The 22,012-nt window shown below is 38.9% G+C and overlaps 1 protein-coding gene across 3 annotated transcripts in view; it reads right to left on the bottom strand.

Moving 5' to 3' along the window:
• The window catches only part of LOC150080891 (protein IMPACT-like), a 130,434-nt gene extending 113,527 nt beyond the window's left edge, over nt 1-16,907 (bottom strand). For all 3 annotated transcript variants that reach the window (XR_016547388.1, XM_090381310.1, XM_090381311.1), the window contains exons 1-2: nt 16,779-16,907; nt 1,833-1,891 (exon numbers count right to left, since the gene is read on the bottom strand). Coding sequence is in view for 2 of the 3 variants with exons in the window: in XM_090381310.1 (XP_090237436.1) it covers nt 1,833-1,874 (42 nt within the window). In the remaining variant the exon portion in view is untranslated. The remainder of the gene's footprint in view (nt 1-1,832; nt 1,892-16,778) is intronic.
• Nucleotides 16,908-22,012: the final 5,105 nt, after the last annotated feature.

Genomic DNA, 22,012 nt, shown 5'->3' with positions numbered 1-22,012 from the left:
CCCGGTCTAATCAAGAATCGTGTGCTACGCACTACTGCTCCTGCCCACCTGGCTACGGAGGTGCCATTCAGTGGGAGAAGATAGAGGGTGGTAATCAATGGACACTGCTCTTAGTGGACTAATGTTATTAGTGGAGTCCACCGTGGTTTGTTGTTGGGCCCATTGTTCTTTTTTTATATTCATCGATGATATTGACAAACATATATCAGGCTTAATGTCCAAGTTTGCAGATGATGCAAAGGTTTGATGCAGGATTGTTAATGACAGTATGCTACTGCAACAATATCTAGAAAAGTTGGGCAGGTGGGCTGAGAAGTAGCAACTGAAGTTTAACATTGACAAAGGCAAAGTAGTGCATATTATCCCCAGAGAAACATACAACTGTGTGGTACTACACTCAGGATAGTGGAGAATGAAAAAGGACTGAGGGTAATTGTGCAGTCAGATATGAAGTTTTCTGAACAGTGCAAACAGACTTCCACAGTAGATAATCGGGTCTTGTCAATGATATATGCAAAAATTTTGGTATAAAGAGGTGATTATCCCTTTGTATAAGGCAATGGTCAGGCAACACTTTGAGTACTGTGTACAGGTCTGGAGGCCTTATTTTAGGAAGGATGTAGAGTTTCTAGAACTAGTACAGCAGACAACAAAATTGGTGAGAGGAGCAAAGGTGTATAAGGTCTTGAATGGTTTGAGTGGGCTCAATGCTGATGGGATTCTTCCTCTTGCTCAGATTATGAACCTGAGGGGTCATAAATTCAAATTGAGGAGAGATAGTTGCAGAGTAGATGTGCAGAAATATGCATTTATCCAGCAGATTGTTGATTGCTGGAACTAACTTCCATTTGTCGTTGTGGAAGTTGATTGCTTAAATAATTTAAAAGAACTGGACAAACCTTTGGAGAGAGAGTGGAGTGAAATAGGAATTTTTTTTTTTTTTTTTTGGCTGATGCTATATAAGCTTGCTTTCTTGCATAATATGCCTCTGCTAATGCTAATAATAAAATTCTAAAATTTTGGCACATGTAGACCTCTAGCCTGTAATATGATAAAGAAAGGACTAAGGCATACAATAAAAGAAAGAATGAGGTACTTTTAACCTACATAAGATCAAAATATGTATTTCCATTTGGAAATTATATACAGCTCAAAACCAGATATTTCGTCAAATGTTCCTACCACTTCATCAGTAGGAACATCAGATGTTTAGCTTTCATATAAGTTAAAAGTACTTCATTCTACCTTTTAATAAATTTACATTACTTACAGCCAAGTGTCTAAGGGAAGCTACATGTTTATCTACACAAGGTGAACATTTCTAATGCTTAAGATTAGTATAACCCTGTATAAAAGCATTATTAATAAATATAAATCATTTCAAATTTTTAAAATTTATATCATATTAACTCCTTTACATAGGATGTCATTTCAAAAGAATAACCCTATAGAATCAAGCCCCTTATATTTTATAAGAATGCATTGTTTTTCCTCTTCCAGAAAACTAAGTTTTTCATCTTACCTCTCACAATGTCTCAGTTGAGTGTTATTGGTTATAAACTCCGTTTATACATAGTAACTGCTACATTAACATCAAAGAGAACACTCAAGATAGCCATCATAACTTTAGGCTTTGAAAATATGGGTACACCACTACAAAAAAGTATGCCTGAGCACAGGTGTACATCTGTTCGTGATGATTCAGACTTCAAAACTACGATATTATCTTCTGAAATCAGCATATTTATTTGTGCCAAAAGAAACTCTGGTAAATCCTTGAATGTATTTACCCATGACATTAATCACCAGTGAGTTTAGTTATAGCTACTTACCTGCAATGACAAATTATCTTCTCTTATTTGTACGACTGCCATATAATTAACTCAGGGCACTGAAACATAAAAAAAAAATAGATTGAGAGAGGGAGCATTAGTTTCATAATTGCATGAAACAAATATAAGAACATATTCAAACAGCTAAAAATAAGAAAAAAAGTTCCTATAAACATATGCCAAAATTATTTACAACATTAATTTTGGCATGTTTGTTACATTGCATATGTGCCAATATCAACATGAAGTGTTCTTCTACCACATGAACCATATCAATTAATCATTTGTAGGTAACTGGTGTGGCAAAGTACATATCAGCAATGTCAACTGTCTGTTACTTGAGTCCCAGGTCCAATGAATGACTACTGCCTGACTATTTACAGTATGGCATTTTTTAAATTTATATTATGGAAGGCACTTCAAACCTGTTTCCTTTCGTCAAGTTAACTGATAATATTTTAATTAATGGTGAGGTTCATAAGAAATCCACAACTCTATGAACATAGATGCTGAAAAATTTCCAACTCTATGAGTACACAAACAGTAAAACTTTTTCTGCTGCAGAGGGAAAGAGCAAAATTTTGACAAACTGCAAATAATGAAGCAAATATTTGATGCTGTACAAGTATTTACTACCAAGATTATCAGAACGCTATCATGTGGGGTAAATGTTTAATTTGCAAGCATAGGGAGGCCATTACACAAAGAGCATCCATCTATTTAACAGTATTAAAAGCCCTCTAACATGGTCAGGACCAGTAGTTGGTTGGTTAATTAATAAAATTGGTTAAAGCTGGAACATACTATAATTTTATTTTCACTTAAAACATACACATTTACATAAAATCAGTAATTTTTAATTGCGTATGTGATAAAATATGTTGTGCAGCATAGTTACTTCACTTTTTTATAAACATCACTTCTTTTACCATTGAATAAGGCTGCCCTTCAATAAATTTGAAAAGCTGTATCTAGGTTGTTTTGGCAACTGAATGAGCAACCTTTAGCCTTGGATTTGATTCAACATCTTCTTTATATTTGGATCCAACTGTTTTCATCACAGTAGGTATGATTTAAGCATCATCCATAATTTCATTTTCTAACAAGTCATGAAGAATTAGAAAATACTGCTGAATCCCTTGTTATAATGCCTTCTTCCTGAAAATCTTTGGAACCTTCAATTTAACTGAAATCAGTTAATAAACTATGTTATTCATTATCTTCTTATAGTTCAGGGCTTTCAATCTCGGGCCAAAGTTTTCTCCAAAGATTTAGTATATGTTGAACTTAGAATTTTATTTCATGCTAGATCCATATTACAGACACATCTCTGATATTGACGACTTTTAACAATTCTATAAGATCTATATTCGTGTATTCTAAAACGATAATAATGTGTCACTGGGAAACCAGGAAATAAAGTAAAATAAAAATGTTGGGTTAAAATTGTTTAATGACTAATTAGAACAAAAATAAAAGTAAATATACACACAAAAGCTTTCAGACAGATGTAATCCTTCTTCAGTTGTGATAGTTAACCGTTATTGTAAAATACAGAACATCATGTGCCTGCCATGGTGATCATGCGTTGTGAAAATTGCATGCTAAAGGTGCTTGCAACAATTAGCTGGTTTAAGTGGAGGGTTGTAGTTGTAATACTCAGGAATGTTATGAGCAGCAACATTTGTCAGCTAAGAGGATGGTTGCCTCAGTAATGAGGGTTGATGTGACAACCTCTGTTCCTCTTGAAGGAACTGCTACAATATGAGATGTGGAGCAATTCCAATAAGACACAGCAACAATAGTTGCGGGATGGTCAATGATCAACATTGCAGCGAGGATCAATTTTGTGCTCGGTTGACCAGAAGTGCTCAGCAACCGCTGAGTGATCCACATCCGCAGAGCGGATGGCTTTCTCGTGCTCAGAGACTCAATTACCAAGTCTTCTGCTGATTTCCCCAACATAGCAGCCAGTGCAATCACGGCAGGAAATATGGTACACCAATTCACTCTGTTGTGAGGGGGGAGGGACTGGTGTTTTAACTCTCGAGATGAGGGATCGCAACTTTCTCCCTGGAAGTTGTAAACACTTTATCCCATGAACTTGTAGGACCCTAGAAATTTGTTATGACTGGTTCAGCTAGTATGGGATAAATGCGGTAGTGGTGGGGTTATCACTGCATGGGGCCCTGCAGTTGGCAACATGGTCACAGGCCTGCAGGTCGCACCTATCCAGGGCACTTGTAGGGTATTCGCACTTTGCCAGATCTGCCTTAACCTTAGTAACCTTAGTGTGCCTACCATCCTCAGAACTGGAGTGTATCAAGGCACAGGTTAGTAAGGCTTGCACCATGCCAAGAAGATGGTTGCGGCATGTACTGACAAGTAGTTGGTAAACTGGCCAGCATACATCAGCTTGCGAAAGACTGAAGTCTTTAAACGAGAACCAACCTCGTGTCGGACAAGGGTGTCTAAGAAAGGAAGGGTATTCCCCAACTCCACTTCGATGGAGAGTTGAATGAAAGGTGACAGAGAGTTGAGGTGGTGCAGGAGCCGGTCTCCTAACTCCCAGGGGATGACCACAAGCACATCATCCACATACCAGCACCAAAAGGCTATGGGATCTGGCAAACCCACAAATGCACAACCTTCCAGCTCCTCCATTACAATGTTTGCCAGGACTGAACTAACCGGAGAACTCAGCATTATCCAGAAAGAGAAAAGCCTGTGTTTGAGTGAAAAATACACTCCTTGCATAATGAAGAGCACATCCATGCTGACTTTTGTGAGTGGTAATAAACTGGCAAATGCAAACAATTTATATTTTTCAAAAGCTCTATGAAAAATGGTCCTTGAGGTTGTCACAGAGATTCTCTCCGATATACCAGACAAGCTGTACTTGCTACCTGGGAATCTAAAACGCTGATGGAATTGATATTCGGGTGACACTCAAGTCAAGTGGACCCAATTTCGGCGAAGTCCGGACGGTCTGTGACAGCCAAATCCTCTGCTTGCACCTTCACGTTGGTGGGACTGTTAGTAATCCTGGGTATAACCTCCATGCACAAGCACATGGTGGGTGACCACCCAGGTGTGAACCAACGTAAGCAGGGGTCGAGGTGTAGCGCCCACACCACATGGAGGAATGCCACCCCTCTATGTTACCAGGCAGTACTAGGTGGTAGATGACTCTCATCAACCGGTGAAATACCACCACTTTGCTTATTGGAGGCTTGAAGTGGTGGAACCCATGTTTAGTCTCTAGAGCTAAGTTCCGGTCAACCCTTCCCTATCTCTTCCATCATGCAGTATGATTGATGACTTTTGAGGTTATGATGAACGTCGTGGCGGGATCCAATATTAATTACATTTCGAGGGTACAGCTCTAAAACGGTTTTCGCAGGCCGTCCGCTAGTTAGTACACCGGACCGAACCTATTGGTAACTCTCTAGGAGGCTTCCGGATCAGATAGTGTATAATCTTGCTACCTCTACTCTGCCAGATAGTGACTGGAGGGAGTCCGAGTAGTGTGTATGCGGAGAGCATTGTCGAGGCCACGTTATGTCAAGGATCTGGGTATATTCTTACCACATGTATGCCATATCCAAAAATTTCATTACTTCATACAGCATGTCCCACCCACTTTTTCTTACTATTGAATACACCATGAATTGTCAAACTAATAGAACAAGCTTATCTGCGAAAAGATCTAAACCTCCCAAGGACTTCCTAATTCATTTCACAAATATACGTGGTCTCAATTCTAATCTCAACGATGTCCATTTCCACTTGCAGTCTGCCAAACCACATGTACTTTTTCTGACAGAATCTCAGTTATCGGTTGATTCAACTACTGCTCATCTCAGATGCCCAAATTATTCGCTGTCTGATTCCTTTCGCCTCAAAGGTGGTACTTGTGCATATGTCCGTTCTGATATTCCCTGTCAGAGACTTTGCAATTTGGAATCTCCTCTCTCTGATCTTCTCTGGCTTAAAATCTCTCTACCTCATTGTGTCAAATTCATCTGTTGTCTCTACCGTTCTCCCAACTCCACTAATCACTTGGAGCTCTTTGACTTCCTCTCGTTGCAACTTGACTTTCTCCAGTCCAACTTTCCTAACAGTGAGGTAATTTTCCTTGGTGATTTTAATGTTCACAACTCCAGCTGGCTTCCGTTTTCTAGTCACACCGACCCAGCAGGTCGAGATGCTGAGGCTTTTGCAATTACTAATGACCTAGCACAGATTGTTCATCTACCTACAAGAATACCGGACAATCCGAATCATACAGCCAATACGCTTGATCTTTTTCTCACAAACAACCCTTCTAAGTACACGGTCGAAGTGAGAGGTCCTTTAGGCACTTCAGATCACAACTTGGTGATTGTCTCTTCTCCAATGGAGCCTTTATCTCATGGCTATTCCCAACCTCGTGTTGTTTGGCACTACAAGAATGCAAAATGGGATGACCTGTGAGACTTCTTTTCTTCTTTTCCTTGGTCGGATTACTGTTTCAAAACTCCTGATGTCAACGTTGGCTCAGATCGTGTCAGTGAAATTATTCTTGCAGGAATGGAATTCTTTATCCCACACTCCACTTTAAAATCTCGTCCTTTATCTAAACCTTGGTTTTCCAATAAATGTGCTAAGGCTGTTCAAGCGAAGAATGTTGCATATTGTAATTGGCTTGTTTCTAATTCTTCAGTTTCATTTTCTGCCTACACCAAAGCTCGCAACAATTGTAAAGCAGTTATTAATCAGTCCAAACTAGAGTTTGAACAGGCTAAGAGTAGAAAACTTGCTTCTTGCCCTAATGGTAGCCGAGCATTCTGGTCTCTTGCCAAAGCTATTGGCCGCAACTTTTGCCCATCTCTGCTCCCACCTCTGTCCAAACCAGATGGTTCTGTTGTCACTTCAGCCAAGGATAAAGCTGACCTGCTAGCATCCCATTTTTCTTCCAGCTCATGTATTAATGAACTTGGTAAAACACCTCCCACCATTCCCAACACGGTCCATTCAATGCCTCCTGTGGTCTTCCGTCAAAAGGATATCAGAAGGATTTTGATGAATCTTGATGCTAAGAAAGCTCCAGGTCCTGATGGTATTTCTCCACTTGTTCTCAAAATCTGTGCTCCTGAACTTACTCCTATTCTTTGCCGCCTTTTTTCACTTTCTTCTTCCAAAGGTGTTTTTCCTTCTGCTTGGAAATTTGCTCATATCCAGCCAGTTCCTAAAAAGGGTGACAAATCCCTCCCATCCAATTATCGTCCCATTGCAATTACTTCTACTCTTTCTAAAGTAATGGAGAAATCAATTAACCGCCAACTCTTAAACTACCTAGAAACCTTCCGTCTGATCAACGATCACCAGTATGGATTCCGTCAGTGTCAATCCACTGGTGATATTCTGGCTTATGTTACCCATTTATGGACTACTTCAATGGAAAGGTTCGGTGAAACACAAGTAGTTGTTCTTGACATCTCAAAGGCTTTTGATCGTGTTTGGCATAAAGGTCTTCTAAACAAGCTTCCATCTTATGGTTTGCCAACTGTTTTTAGTAATTGGTTATCCAGTTTTCTCTCTGATCGCTCACTGAGGGTGATGGTAGATGGCTCTCTGTCTTCTAACTTCTCCACTAATGCCGGTGTCCCCCAAGGTTCAGTTCTTTCCCCCACTCTTTTCCTCTTGTATATCAATGACCTTCTTCCATTGACTGGAAATCCTATCCATAGTTTTGCCGATGATAGCACATTGCATTCAACTTTCCGTTTTGAGAAATCTTGTTCTGCTCAATCAGCTTCAACTTCTCGAAAATCTGCTACCAATTCCTTAAATGCCGATCTTCAGGTAATTCTCCAGTGGAGCAAAGACAACTTAGTTGATTTCTACCTTCTAAAACTCAGTCTTGTCTTATATCTCGCAAAAAGGATTCTTCTGCTCCTATGCTTATCTTTAGTGACACTCCAATTTCTAGGCAAAAGGATATATCTCTTTTGGGGATTACCCTGACTTCTAATCTCTCTTGGCACAAGCACATTACAAATATTGCTTCCTCTGCATCTAAAAAACTTGGTTTTCTCTTTCGCTCTCGGCGTTACTTTTCTTCCAAACAGCTGCTCACTCTGTATAAATCGCAAATCCGCCCTGCCATGGAATATTGTTCCGACATTTGGGGTGGTGCCCCCAAAACCTCTCTCAGGCTTCTTGATTCCATTCAGAAGAGGGCAGTTAGGTTAATTAATGATTCATCTCTAACAGAGTCTCTCCACTCACTTTCTCATAGACGTACTGTTTCTGCTGCATGCCTCTTCTACAGATACTTCAATGGGCACTGTTCTTCTGAATTGGCTTCTATAATTCCCGCTCTCACTTTCAAAACAGTCCGAACACGTGCCGCCACCAGCCAACATCCATTTACTGTCCAACTTCAAACCCACAGAACCAACTTTTCATCTTCCTCATTTATTCATTCAACTGCCGTTTTCTGGAACAACCTTCCTTCAGACGTATTTCCTGAAAATTACAATCTACAGAAGTTCGAGTCCAATGTCAACAAATATCTTCTTTCGTCTTCTCAACCTCCAACCCAAGCACGGTACTAAGTACTATAGGTTCTAATACCTCTCGTGTTTGGGGTTCACATAAAAAAAAAAAAAAAAAATGATTAGTTGATTTACCAACAACAAAAAAAGCAGCAATTGATGAGTTCCAATTCCGGAGAGAGAAAAATCAGATGGCTACCATGATTTTCTCCCTCTCGAATTTTTGCATTCCAGTGCAGCTGATTCAAATTTTTACTATTGTTTTTGTTGGTAATACCTAGGGTGACCAACTCTTGATCAGCCAATTTCAGGATATTGACCTTAAAAAATCGGGACACAAGTAAAAAAAAAAAAAAAACAGGATTTTTTTAATTGGTATATCAGATTAAAAAATACCTTGTAATAATGACGTATGTACATGTCCCTTGTCCCTAAACTGACTGGCTGACTGCTTTTGTTTCAATTCAACCACTTCCCTCGCAAGTAACCCCCATTAACTATGCCAATGAACATGTTTCACATATATTGCGATGTGGCAACACACACACACATGCATGCATGCATGCATACCAATTAGAAGCTTGGATTTTTTTTGTGTCCGGGAATCTAAGACAAATAAACATCGAAGATAGAAACGGAGATTTATTTTATTTAAACTTTCTATATACATTTAGTTTATTATTATATTTTATATTATTTATTTTAAGTTATGTGATAAATTGGGACAAATGGCATCCCGCCTAGGGTTCTTTCAGGATGTCCCACAAAATTCAGGACAGTTGCTCACCCTAGTAATACCTTATAATTTAGACCTGTTTCATCCATATTGGTAGAGTTATTCTCCAATTTTTCTCTATATAATCTTCTATAAGTTTTTGGGCAGCAGGTTGATCAGTGAATAATATCTCCCAACTAATATCCATACAATGAATAATGTGACACAGAACTTGTTATAAAACTTTCCGCACAATCAATCCTTTGATGGAAGCCCAAAGCCTTTAATGTTTCTTTTATGGGGCTGCTAATTAAAGTTCCATGTTGTCTTCATTAAAAAGACCTCTGGAGTCAGGAACTAGATAATTCATTTTTAATGCCACTAAACACTGACTCAAGACTGCATATATAACTTTATTTACAATAAAATAAACTATAAAAATATATAAAAGTAAATTCAAAAACTGCAATTAAAATAAAGTAAAATAAAAATGTATGTTACAATAATAAAATCACTAAAAAGATTAAAATCACTTTAAACCACTATACAAGAGCTTTTGCCTTCATCAGCTGAAATGGTTACAGGCTATCCAACAATATATATACCTAATTCTATCCCAGCAGGTCCACGATACAATAACCAATGGCAGTAGTACTCATGTGCCTAGTGGCGTAGCATATATATATATATAATAATTAAAAATAAATAGGATAGGATGGTGAATATATAAATATCGGGTAGAAAAAAGCCAATTTCAGGATATTGATCAGCCAATTGGTATATCAGATTAAAAAATACTGTAGGGTGCCTTTGCTCTTGCAGTGTCCCTGATCCATATTTTCGTACTTCATATCCGGCTTCCATATTATCGTACTTCAAATCCGACTTCTCTATTTATTTTTAATTTTATTATTCGTAATAATTATATATATATATATTGTTGGATAGCCCGTAACCTTCAGCTGATGAAGGCAGCTGTTGCTGCTGAAAGCTCTTGTATAGTGATTTTAAATGATTTTAATCTTTTAAGTGATTTTATTATTGTAACATACATTTTTATTTTAATTGCAGTTTTGGAATATACTTTTATATATTTTTATAGTATATTTTCTTGTAAATAAAGTTATATATGCAGTCTTGAGTCAGTGTTTAGTGGCATTAAAAAAAATGAATTATCCATGTTGTCTTTCTTGCATAAACCACAGCCATAATGCAATCTACTCCTAATTTTGTTTCTTTAATAGAGCAAGAGCTAAAGGACCCTTGTGAAACAAACTGAGTGAAATATTCTCCCACGATTTTTTCCAATTGTTTACTATTATTTCACCCACACCTAATTCAACAGCAATTTGTTTAGACACACTTTTTATCAAGTCCTTTCAGAGCAAGCAACCTTAGTTTTCATAAAAACAACTCACTTTCTTTTCTCACCATTATTTCATTAATTTATGTAATATTTAATTAATTTAATTTTATTTAATATAATTAAATTAATAATTAATTCTATATGTTATTGTAATTTAATATAATTACAATAACAAATAATTTTAATAGTATAAAAAGTTTGAAACAAATACACAATTGACCTTTTGAGAAGCATACAGCTCACGGCTGCAAGCATACTGGACTACTGCCCACGGCACGCTGCAGTGTGCCATGGGCACCACAATGTTTTAAAGTGGAGGGAGCATTGGCTAATCTGAGTAACCTGTTCAGTAAGCAGAGGGAAGTTAAAAGGAGTTCTACTGTATGCCTCTTCAAGGAATGTTGCCATAAGACATGAATAAATGCAAAAACTTCTGCGAGTAGCTCATTTTGAAATGTACATGTGATCTTCAATTTCTCAGCCATTTTTTTGGTTACAGATAAATCATGTTTAACAAGAAATTCTCGCCTGGAAATGCTCATACTTAGACCAAAGAAAATCCACCGTACAATTGTCAGTATTCATCAGCGTAAAAGTTCTTTAATGGTTATTATTGTTATTATTAGCTATATGGTGCAAGGAAGCCTGAGGAAAATCTTATTGGTCATTTTTTACCAGCACAACTTTCAGGAATAGTATAACTGCATTTTCTATGGAACATTTTGTAAGAATTATTGGAAGAGAACCCCCTGAAAATCAATACAGGGTGCAATTAATGCACAGCAGTGCACCAGCCCAGCTTTTCCCCACGACATTCCTTTTTTAAATATGAAGTACAATAACCAATGGAACAGACCTGTACAATGGCCAGCATAATCACTATACCTCACATTCTTGGATTGCTTTGTGTGGGGTCACATGAAATCCATGGTTTCCATGTGTATTACCATGCAAGACAAAGTGAGAAATTGCATTCTTAAAGTTAAATTGGCACCCTTAAGAATATTCCTGAATCGAATCTACAAGACATGCCAGAGAATCGTAGATTTGTTGTGCTGAATGATCCAATGAATAAAATGGAGGTCACTTTACTCAACAGCTTTCTATGTTTTGTCTTTAGAGATTTATTTCAGTTTGTTTTTATGTTTTGTAATTTATGATTAATGCTTAATATCTCAAAAATAAAGAACTGCTTTTGGGACACATGTTTATATGCATATTCACTTATATTTGTTCTTTGCAGTTTGAAACACTGTATATAAATTTAAAATGAAAATTTTGCATATAAACCATCCAATGCCATGACTTAGTAGTCGAACATCACAAAACTATAGATATACACACAAATAAATACAACGTATTTTACAGTATACACTGGTGTTCAAAGAAAGTGCATCACTTAGGAATTTCACATTTCTAACCCTTTTTTGTGATGGTATGTTACATTAATGACAAGCATCACAAATAGAAATATGAACAAAAGATATTTATTAATAGTTAAGGCAAAGCTAAATACTATTTGAAAGGTGCTCTCAAAATATTCCAAAATGAGCATTTGTAATAGCTCTTGTTGAGCATTTGTTGAGTTTTGGTAAACACAACAATTATGGCTGAAATGTTATCAGAAGCCCTCAATTTGCTTTGGTTTATCATTTTAAATGGAAAACAAAATGAAAATTCACCAGGTACAAACTAATACAGCGTATTCTGGTTATTTTTGGGGCAAATCTTAAAAAACAGAAACCAATCGAGAAAATAGCCAGGGTTTACTTCGCTTAATTGGGACAGCATACCATCTAATAGGGGCAGGAGACCGCAGCACTGGAAATTACCCTATGATTGTTTCCGACGGTACCACGTGGTTCGGTCGAAATTCTGGAGGTCACAACCATCAAACAATTAGCAGTAACCTGTTTATTGGGCTTTTCTGTTAGTGAAATCTATCATAAACAGACAATAAACTCGATCTTTCTGAATTTGCGATAATAACGACAGCTGGAATTCTGTGGGTTATTATGGTGAAACGTGCTTACACTTCCATGAAATCTTCAATCATATAAAAAAATTCATTTTCAGATCTACTCTTCATTCCTATTTTTAAAGCTTTGTAAATCGTTACTCCGTTCTCACTTGCGCGTATCGTGTTACTTGCAATTTGTGTGTGCGGTGTTCTTTGTTATTGATTGCTTATCTTTTTACTGTTTTAAATTTTAACCCCCACCCACAAATGTCAGTGAACAGAAATGTCAACTAGTTCGTATGTACATATTACAGTACGTATTAATTATTCCGATTATCATGTATATTCTACCGATTTTCACATATCATTTAATTTTCTAATTGGTAAGGTAATAAAGGGTAAATTTGTGCTTAATATATCTTTGCTTTTATAGCCTGTGGATAATATTCCTCCTATTTTCACTAATTAGAATCGCTGTTTAATAGAATTAAAATTCAATTCACAAACGTGATCACAATGACCAGCGCTTACTGCACATCGTATAGTGAACGGTACTTTACTATGTTGAGTTCGTCGTAACGTGATTCGATTGTACAGTGAACCAATTGTAAAGGGGGGGGGGGGTAAATTGTATTTTTAACTATTTACATGAAACTTCGGATAATTGGGGCAGCCGCTTAATCGGGCCAAAATGCACTAGTCCCGATGTGTCCCAAATAACTGGAATGGACTGTATTTAGTTGAACCACCTCTGGCCCTGATGACAGCAGCACACAGTCGAGGGGTTGAAAAGATTAATTTCTGAAGATAATCAACTGATAGTTTGTGGTTCCAAACACCAATTATGGCTTCCTGAAATTCACAAAGGGTCTTTGATTTCTTTCTGGCAACTGCAGATTCCACACGATGCCAACAGTTCTCTATAGGATTCAGGTCCGGACTGTTTCCTGGCCAGCTAAGAGTTGTAATGGACCATTCTTCCAACCATTTTTTCACCTGTAACAAATGTAAACACATCACTGTTGAACCTCTAATGCAGAAATGAAGCTAAAGTAACTACAGAAATGCCTACTTACACTTTTTGCCCGATGACAAGGAGCAGAGTCATCCTGGAAGATGCAGTTACTTGGCAGGTCGAAATGGTCTCTAATGGTTGGCAGCAATTTGCCTTCCAATATAGCCAGGTATCCATTGGCATTTATGGAACCTTTTATAAACTGCAGGTGACCTACTCCGCGATATGAAATGCACTCCTATATCATTTGGCTAGTAGGGAATTTCACTGTAGACCCCATACAGTCTGGATGGTATTCTTCACCACATCTACGGTGAATCATTTGTCTCCCATCAGAGCCATGCAGGTTGAATTTCTTCTCATCCGAGAAAATAACTGACTTCCACTGCTCGGGGTCCATCTGACATGCTCCTTACACCAAATTAATCAGGTCTTTTTCATTTTTGTTGTGAGGAGGGGCTTCTTCTTAGGACGACGGGCTACAAGCCATTTTTGAAGAGGCATCTTCTGACTGTTACTGCACTTGCTATCACTCCTGTATGTTCTTCCCATTCTCTTTTCCGTTCAGAAGAAGCTTTACGGTTTTTAAGGCATAAGCGCTTCAAAACATGGTCCTGTTTTGGTGTAGAGACTCGTTTGCATCCAGTCCCTTTTTTCCTATCAGCAGAAACAGTATTCTTGAGTTTGGAAAGAAATCTACTCACTGTCGACTGATTACAAGACACTCTATAAGCAATATGACGGGAAGGACATCCTTCCTCGAGTAACGCAACAATAGCACTCTTTCTTCGTGGCATCAACTGAACATAACTTGTCATCCTGACACAAGCAAGGAATGACTGAAACTCCTGCAGTGTGTGCTTATATAGCTGAAAGTAACAGCTGATGCAATATTACATCATCACCTACACATGCCAATCTTATCTGATGCAAGTAAGAAATATTGCCATATACTTACTCTATTTGGACGACAATTACAATTTTAATGGGTGATGCACTTTCTTTGAACACCAGTGTATATTTTCTGTGCTACTCAGTGTGAAACCCTCAATCGTTGGCATCATATTACATGTAGGGGTTATTACAAAGAAACTCAGCAACTATGCATGCTGATGCTGATAGCAGTGTTATATGAAAAATGAATGGGTATATGGCAGTATGGAAAGACAGCCATAATAGTAAAGATTTTTTGTTTTTTTATAAAACAATTTGTAGTTACTCATGTCCCTACCACAGGCACAGCAGTAGCATCAACAAAATGGCAGATCTCACCAGTTCCATAAAAGTGCTGTGTGCTTTCATTTCACAAGGAATCTTCCAAGCATAAATTTTGTATATTAGCATCACAAAAATTTTTTGAATGCAGCACAACATGTAACTAAAGCAAAAGAAAACAGACAGACCAAGCATGAGTGATGAAACAGTGGAGCAAGTGAAATGTACATTCCTCAGAATGCCTGAGAAAATCACTGATAACTCCACATTTTGTGTCAGTGGCTACATCAACACACACATACAATGGTTGTGTTTGGAGCAGAGGAAAATCAGGTGAGTACTTACTTGAACATGTTCGTGATAGCCCAAAAGTTAGTGCTATATATTTTGAGTTCAGAGAAAGTTTACGGGCCATTGTTTTTTCATTAAAAAAAGAAAAAAAATCACCAAGGCTATTTATATGATACACTTGAAAATTTTGTGATACCATAAAATTTAATTTTTTTTTTTTTTTTGGTAGTTGTTGGCGCATCAGCTTCTGTGGCCATAATGCACCTCCCAAGGTTTTGCGGTACTTTGATCCAAGCCCAAGGTGGGATTCGAACCCGCGACCTTTGGGTTGCTAGGCAGGCACTTTACCCACCCAGCTAGCCCGGTCGGCAAAATTTAAAATGGACAAGAGAGCACTCCATCTCATTATAATCAAGAAGTGACAGTATGCCAGGATCAGCTCTTCCAAAGAAGTATGATGGGTTGGTCGGGTCCCGATACCCAGACTTGACACCAACGGATTTCTCTCTTTGGGGGTTTTCATGAACGGGCCAGCTTGAGGTACAGGTGAGCTAGGCAGCTGCCTAAAGCACCAAGGCACTACGAATGATGAGAGGGTGCCTGGAAGGCCAATATTATAAGGATAGTTCTCTAAATAATACTCAAACATGAATATTCAGAAAAAATATATCACTATTTACATTTTATTTTTCTTGTATATCTTAACAGTTACAAAGTCTTGATTAAAGTAAACACAAAATACAACTTCTCTCTTGTGAATGAATGTTTTGCTGCTGGAGTGTGGAAAAAAGATTTGGAGAGCAGAAAGCTACAAAAAATTAGATTTAGCTTTGTTGTCACTTAATAAAGACAAATTCAAAGTATTTCAATATTATTATTATTTTTATTAGCTATATGGTGCAAGAAAGCCTGAGGCTTATGCTGCACCACCAAAAAAAATTCCCGAGTTACCCTAAGCGAGGGAGAGAGAAAAGTAGAAGGGAATCACCAAGAAGGAGCAGAATGATGATATCCAGCTGAGGACCCTGGGTGTGCCAAGCCCATACTCACCAGATGTGAGCCCCTGGGGTTAATATGTTAAAGCTCAGCTGTTTTTCAATAAAACACTGTACACAGTGCTGAATCCTGAAAGGTGCCTTACTAATATTCCTTGTTTCCCATCTTAATAATGACCCAGTGTGCAGACAATTGTTTAAATGAAAAAAAAAAAAAAAAATCAACAAACCTTAGCAAGCTTTTATAAAAAAAATCCTATGTAATACAAGATATGCACATAAATACATGTAATTTTCCATTTGTTTCAATTAGGAAAAATAATTCTTTCAAAATTGCATTTAAATTATGCTGTTTTTTATACAACTAAAAATGCCTACACTGAGAATGACAGGAGTAGAGGCATATGATGCAAGAAAGCAAGCTTATGTAGCATCAGCCTAAAAAAAAAAAAACTTTCACATATCTATTTCCTCTAAAAGTTTGTCCAGTTCCTCCTTGAATTTATTTAAGCTATCAACTTCCACGACAGATGGAAGTTTGTTCCAGCAATCAACTACCGGCTAGCTAACGGCAAATTTCCGCTGATTTCTTATAAATGCCAAATTGTTGGTAACTTTAAGTCAGGAATGCAAAAACTCAGAACAACATATACAAAACTTCAACTTTGTTATCTGTAATCATTATACTTTTACGGCCAAAGATAATTGACTGACCCTTGTAATCATAAGATTGAACAAACTGTAGTTTACGTTTGAAACAAGTTTTTGATTTCAACGTGGTTTATTGTCTATAGCCGCACAAACTTCCTATTAAAATTAAACTCTGAAGGTAATTTGTTGTACTTGCCTGATAAAGAAAACTTGTATTAAGGAAGCAATACACTTCCACGTCCAACAGCACTGTATAGTAAACACGTGCTCTACGCTGGAATAACTACGATGCGAATCAATCAATCATTCCCACTTCGAGTTGTAAAAGAAACTGTGGCTGGACGAATAATGTCCAGTATCGGAGACTCGAAATTATATTATTATTAATTTTTTTAATTAGCTATATGGTGCAAGGAAGCCTGAGGCTTATGCTGCACCAGGGAAAAAAAAAAATTCCCGAGTTACCCTGAGAGAGAGAGGGAGAGTCAAAAGTAAAAGGGAATCATCAGGAGAAGAATGATGATCCAGTTCAAAACCCTGGGTTCAGTATGTACTTCACTTACATAATAAAAGTATCATATAGGCAAATGAAGACGTTCCCGACTTAATAGAACAGCATATGGAGAGAAATCTGAACCCCTCCCCATAAGATTTTAACAGCCAGATATGGGAGCAGTATACCGCCCCCCCCCACTGCCATTGTACACTGGAATGCAAAATTTAAGTCAGGTTTTCACCTGAAGCTTCTCATAGGAGTGGCCTGGATGTGGGAAAAGTATACCAACGAAGCGCGTAAGGTCGAGAAATCATTGGGAAAAGGTGCTAAGAAAAACAGCAAGGATTACTCTTATATAAACTCTAAAAGGAAGGGGATGAATCTGATTGGTCCACTTGACATCGATGGTTCGACTGTTGATGATCTTGCTCAGATAGCAAACAAACTGAATGAGTATTTTGCATCTACATTCACACAAGTTATTAAGGTTTGAAAATGGCAGAAGGTTATCAAATTGTAGCAGGGTACTTAATGATTTTGTAATAACTGAGAGCAAAGTGGAGGAGAAATTGAAGTTAAACATAAGAAAAGCACCTGTGGTGGATGGGATCTATCCAGTTATATTAAATGAGGTGGCAAAGCAACTAAGCAAACCCTTAGCCATAATTATGAGAGAATCCTTGGACGCAGGGGAGGTTCCCACGGACTGGAGATATGCAAACGTCTCCCCAATTCACAAAGGGGGATCGAAGGGTGACACGAGTAATTACAGACCAGTTAGTTTAACTTCTGTTCTGGGTAAAATAATGGAATCACTGGATAAAGATGCATTGCAGGATCATCTAGACAAGACTGCAGCAATAATTCAGACACAGCATGGGTTTGTTAAGGGAAAGTCTTGTCTGACAAATTTGATTGGTTATTATGATATGGTTACAAAGGAACTGGATGCAAAAAATAATTTTGATATCATATATTTGGATTTCAGGAAAGCTTTTGAAACTGTTGCGCATGGGAGACTATTGTACAAATTGGAGCAGAATGGTATTAAGGGTAAGTTGCTACAATGGATAAAGGGATCGTTAAGTGGAAGAAGACATAGGGTGGCAATCAATGGGCATTGCTCTTCGTGGACTAATGTTATTAGTGGAGTCCCACGAGGTTTGGTGTTGGGTCCACTGCTGTTTTGTATATTTATCAATGATATTGATGAAGGTATATCAGGCTTAGTGTCGAAATTTGCAGATGATACAAAGGTTGGCAGGGTTGTTAATGACAGTAATGGCAGTGTGCTACTGCAACTGGATCTAGAAAATTTGACAGATGGGCCGAGAAGTGGCAACTGAAGTTTAACCTTGACAAATGCAAAGTACTGCATATGGGTAGAAGTAACCCCAGAGAAAAGTACCAACTGTGTGGTACTATACTTAAGTGTAAAGTGTGTTTAGGGTCAAGCGACACCAGGGGTTTCCCCCATCTCCGCGTAGTTTACATTGTGGGTGAACCAGTTGACTGGAAAAGCCAGATTCAAAAGTGTATGGACTTTGTATATGTGTGATGCCTTGTACCGTTGTCCATCTGGTCATTTAGCCGCCAGACCCCTACTGAGGCCCGACGTTGTCCCACTTTCGCCCCGTGGAGGCAGACCAGGTACTCACTAGTATATAGTTCACCCTGGCAGGTCCTGCCACCTAAATACCTGAGATTTCAGTGACTAGGACCTTAAAAAATATATATCGCGTACGCGTCGCGGAGAGCGCTAGAAGTCCAAAATTAATTTAGATTGGTAATTTTAGATTGTCTGGGGCATGTTCACGTTGCTGTCAGTAGAGTGGGGTGAAGGCTGAAGACTGGGGGCAGATAGACAGAAATATGGAGCCGAAAGGAAAGCAACTTCAGTTTACAGTGGGGCATGCCCATGCCCCACCAGAGGGAAGAAATAGGGTGGCAGGGGGGAAGGAGACAGCAAACTGTCCCCTCCCCGCTCTGCCAGGAATAGGTAAGACAGTGAGCCAAACAAGGGAGCTGGCTCAGGTTGCCAATGTGGCCTGTGTGCATGAGTGGGAGCAAACCAGACCGTAGGGTCAGGCCCACACCATCCAGAAAAACTTGAGGCCCAGCAGAGGCGATCCAATGTTGGTTTGGCTGAATAGGTTGTGCAAAATGTCACAGTTGGGAGTCATTCATGGGACTGTTGTCCCGTCCGGTAGTCAATGTTCTGGGAAGTGGAGTTTTGTCACTTCTCATAAGAGTTCCAGTTTTGTCTTGCATTAAGGATCAAGCAGTGAAACCTGACATCTGGTTGGGGGTCTCTGAGAAGCTTTGTTTGACACATCTATTCGACGTTTGCAGGCAGAGGAATAGTCAAGCGTCTAGCATACAGGTTCTGGGCAAACTTGGTGAATGCTATATATGAGGCTTCAACTTCCAGTAAGTATTGTTCCCGGTTTTTGGGATTAAGGCGCACTTGGATGATTAATTCAACACGAAGATCTTCATAAAATTCTCAGTCATACATCTGGTGTCCACAGGTCTCCAAAGAGCCACATGCACACATTGGCATTGGGTTGTTTTCGAGTCCGAGAAAGTGTAATTTCTGGCGGATCGCTCCATGTTCTGTTAGGAGATACGTGCTGTACAATCCAGGGCAAAACCATAACCGATACTGTGGGTATATTTGTTGTAGATCGGGGAGGAACCTCCGCGTGACTTCCCCTTTTGTGGAGATCGTCCAGCGCTGCTGCCATATTGATCGCAAATAGATCTGGAGTCTTTTCTTCTCCACTGTCCGATTTGCAGTTGGGTCTGTGGTGTGATCCTGGAAGGTAGTTGGATTTCCGCGTCTAAGCTGCTGTAACATGCCTAGGCGAATCGCTTCAAGATCAAGATGGAGGGTCCCAGTTTGTTATTGTTATTTTGGTTTTTAGGAGCATTAGCAACTAAGGCCATATTGCTCCGGGAATATGCGGTGGTCATTCCCTGACCTTTCCGCATCCTCCGTATTTGGTGGTGACGGGCTCGAACCCCGGTCTAATCAAGAAGCGTGTGCTACGCACTGCTGCTCCTTCCCACCTGGCTACGGAGGCGCCAAGCGGGTCCCAGTGAGTACTTGCAGCGCATGAGTAGATACAGTGCGGCACGCTCTGGTGAGGGTTAATAAAATCGGTCGGTGAATGATGTTGAGTAGCCAACGATTTACCGCCATAGAGGCCTTATGGTGCCAGACACCAGAAGCATATGCAATCGTAGGGATAATGGCTGCTTTGTAAAGTATTGCTAGGGTTCTTCTTTTCATCCCACAGTGGCGGCAGGTAATCCTGGCAAGCATGGCAGTGTAGTTTTTCATTTTCTTCTGGATGTATTTTAAGTGGGTTGTAAATGATAAAACTTGCTGGAACAAACTTCTATCTGTTGTTGTGGAAGTTGGTAGCTTAAATAAATTCAAGGAAGAACTAAAACTATTGAAGGGAATGGATAGGTGAAATGGGAAGTTTTTTTTTTTTTTACTGTTCTGGTATAAGCTTACTTTCTTGCATCATACGTCACTGCTAATGCTAATTATTATCAGAGACGTATGCTGCCAACGATCTCTTCTCTGTGTACACATAAATTGTTTGAAAATTATATTGTAATCGCTGATTTTCGGCATTGTGCCAACACTCAAACTCAGTTAAAGAAAACTGAAAAGTCTAATTACCGGAAGAGGGAGGTCTATATGATCTATTAATCCGAGGGGTGACCAACTGAATTTGTGATGTGATCTACTTTTTTTCTTCAAAATGTGCTGCAATCTACCATCTCAAGAATTTCATTGCACATGGTTAAAAATGATAATCAACACACATTGAAATTTTTTTATAAATTTTAAAATTAAATGCAATTCAAAATTCTTAGGAGGAGGAGGAGGAATGCTTAGCTTAGGTAGGGTCCTTATCCCCTCCTATCCAGCTGTTTTAAAATCGGAAAACGAGTTCGCGATTTAAAAACAATGGCAAGTGGGGGATAAACACCCTAGGCATATCAACCTAGGAGGGCAGTAGGTGCGGAAAACAGTAAGTGCCACCTGCCAACCACCGCTTTGTACCTGTCTATTTTTCAAAATATGGACTAGTACCCAAGATCTGCAGTTTTACAATATGTTTACATATCGGCACTGGAAAAGAACACAACCAAAAAAAAAAAAAAAAAGATTAGAAAGTGCAAGGTTACAAATGTCGAAGAAGCATTGTTTCAATGGTTCACTACACCTGAACAGGTCATGGGGCCCTGAACGCCAAACTAAACAGTTTTAAATTAGTAAACGATCCCCGCTGTGTCTGTGGGGAAGTGGAGACATGGTCTCACATAATGTACAACTGTGAAAACTATGAGGATCTCCGCTGCCTCCTGATGACAAAGCTGACTTAATTCCCTTGCGATAGGGAATCAAACCTGTTGGACTGGCAAGAGGAGTAATAGGAGCTGACAAAATTCGCCCAGGGACTGTTCACCCGAAGAAGGACACTTATTGCTATCTACAGGGATCAAGAACAGGCACCACGACTAAACTAACCATACTTGGACTCAACGAAACTGGCTCTCACCCTTCCTTTGGGACTCTATAGAATTTTTTTTTTTTTTTTTTAAAGCCACGCTCCCTTGTGTGGCCCTTTGCCTCCACTCCCTGGGCGGGAGGGCGAGGTGACTTCTGGGCTCCTCCCCTCGCTGCCCCTCTCTTCCCTCTGGTGGGGCATGGGCCTGCTCCACTGATTTGGGGGTCATCTTCTCTATGGACCCCTTATTTCTGTCTTTTCCCCCAGCCTTCAGTCTCCCCACCCCTCTCTCTCTCTCTTTTAATTATAATTACTGGTGTCTGAACCATTGTTAAATTGCTTGAGCCCTACACCCAAAAACTTAACATTTATTTGCATAAATAGTACTTCTTTTTGGCTGAC

Source organism: Mastigoproctus giganteus, chromosome 9 (genome assembly GCF_048544385.1).
Source record: "Mastigoproctus giganteus isolate SK-2022 chromosome 9, ASM4854438v1, whole genome shotgun sequence".
Taxonomy (NCBI): domain Eukaryota; kingdom Metazoa; phylum Arthropoda; class Arachnida; order Uropygi; family Thelyphonidae; genus Mastigoproctus; species Mastigoproctus giganteus.
This window is presented reverse-complemented; position numbering and strand designations above follow the sequence as displayed.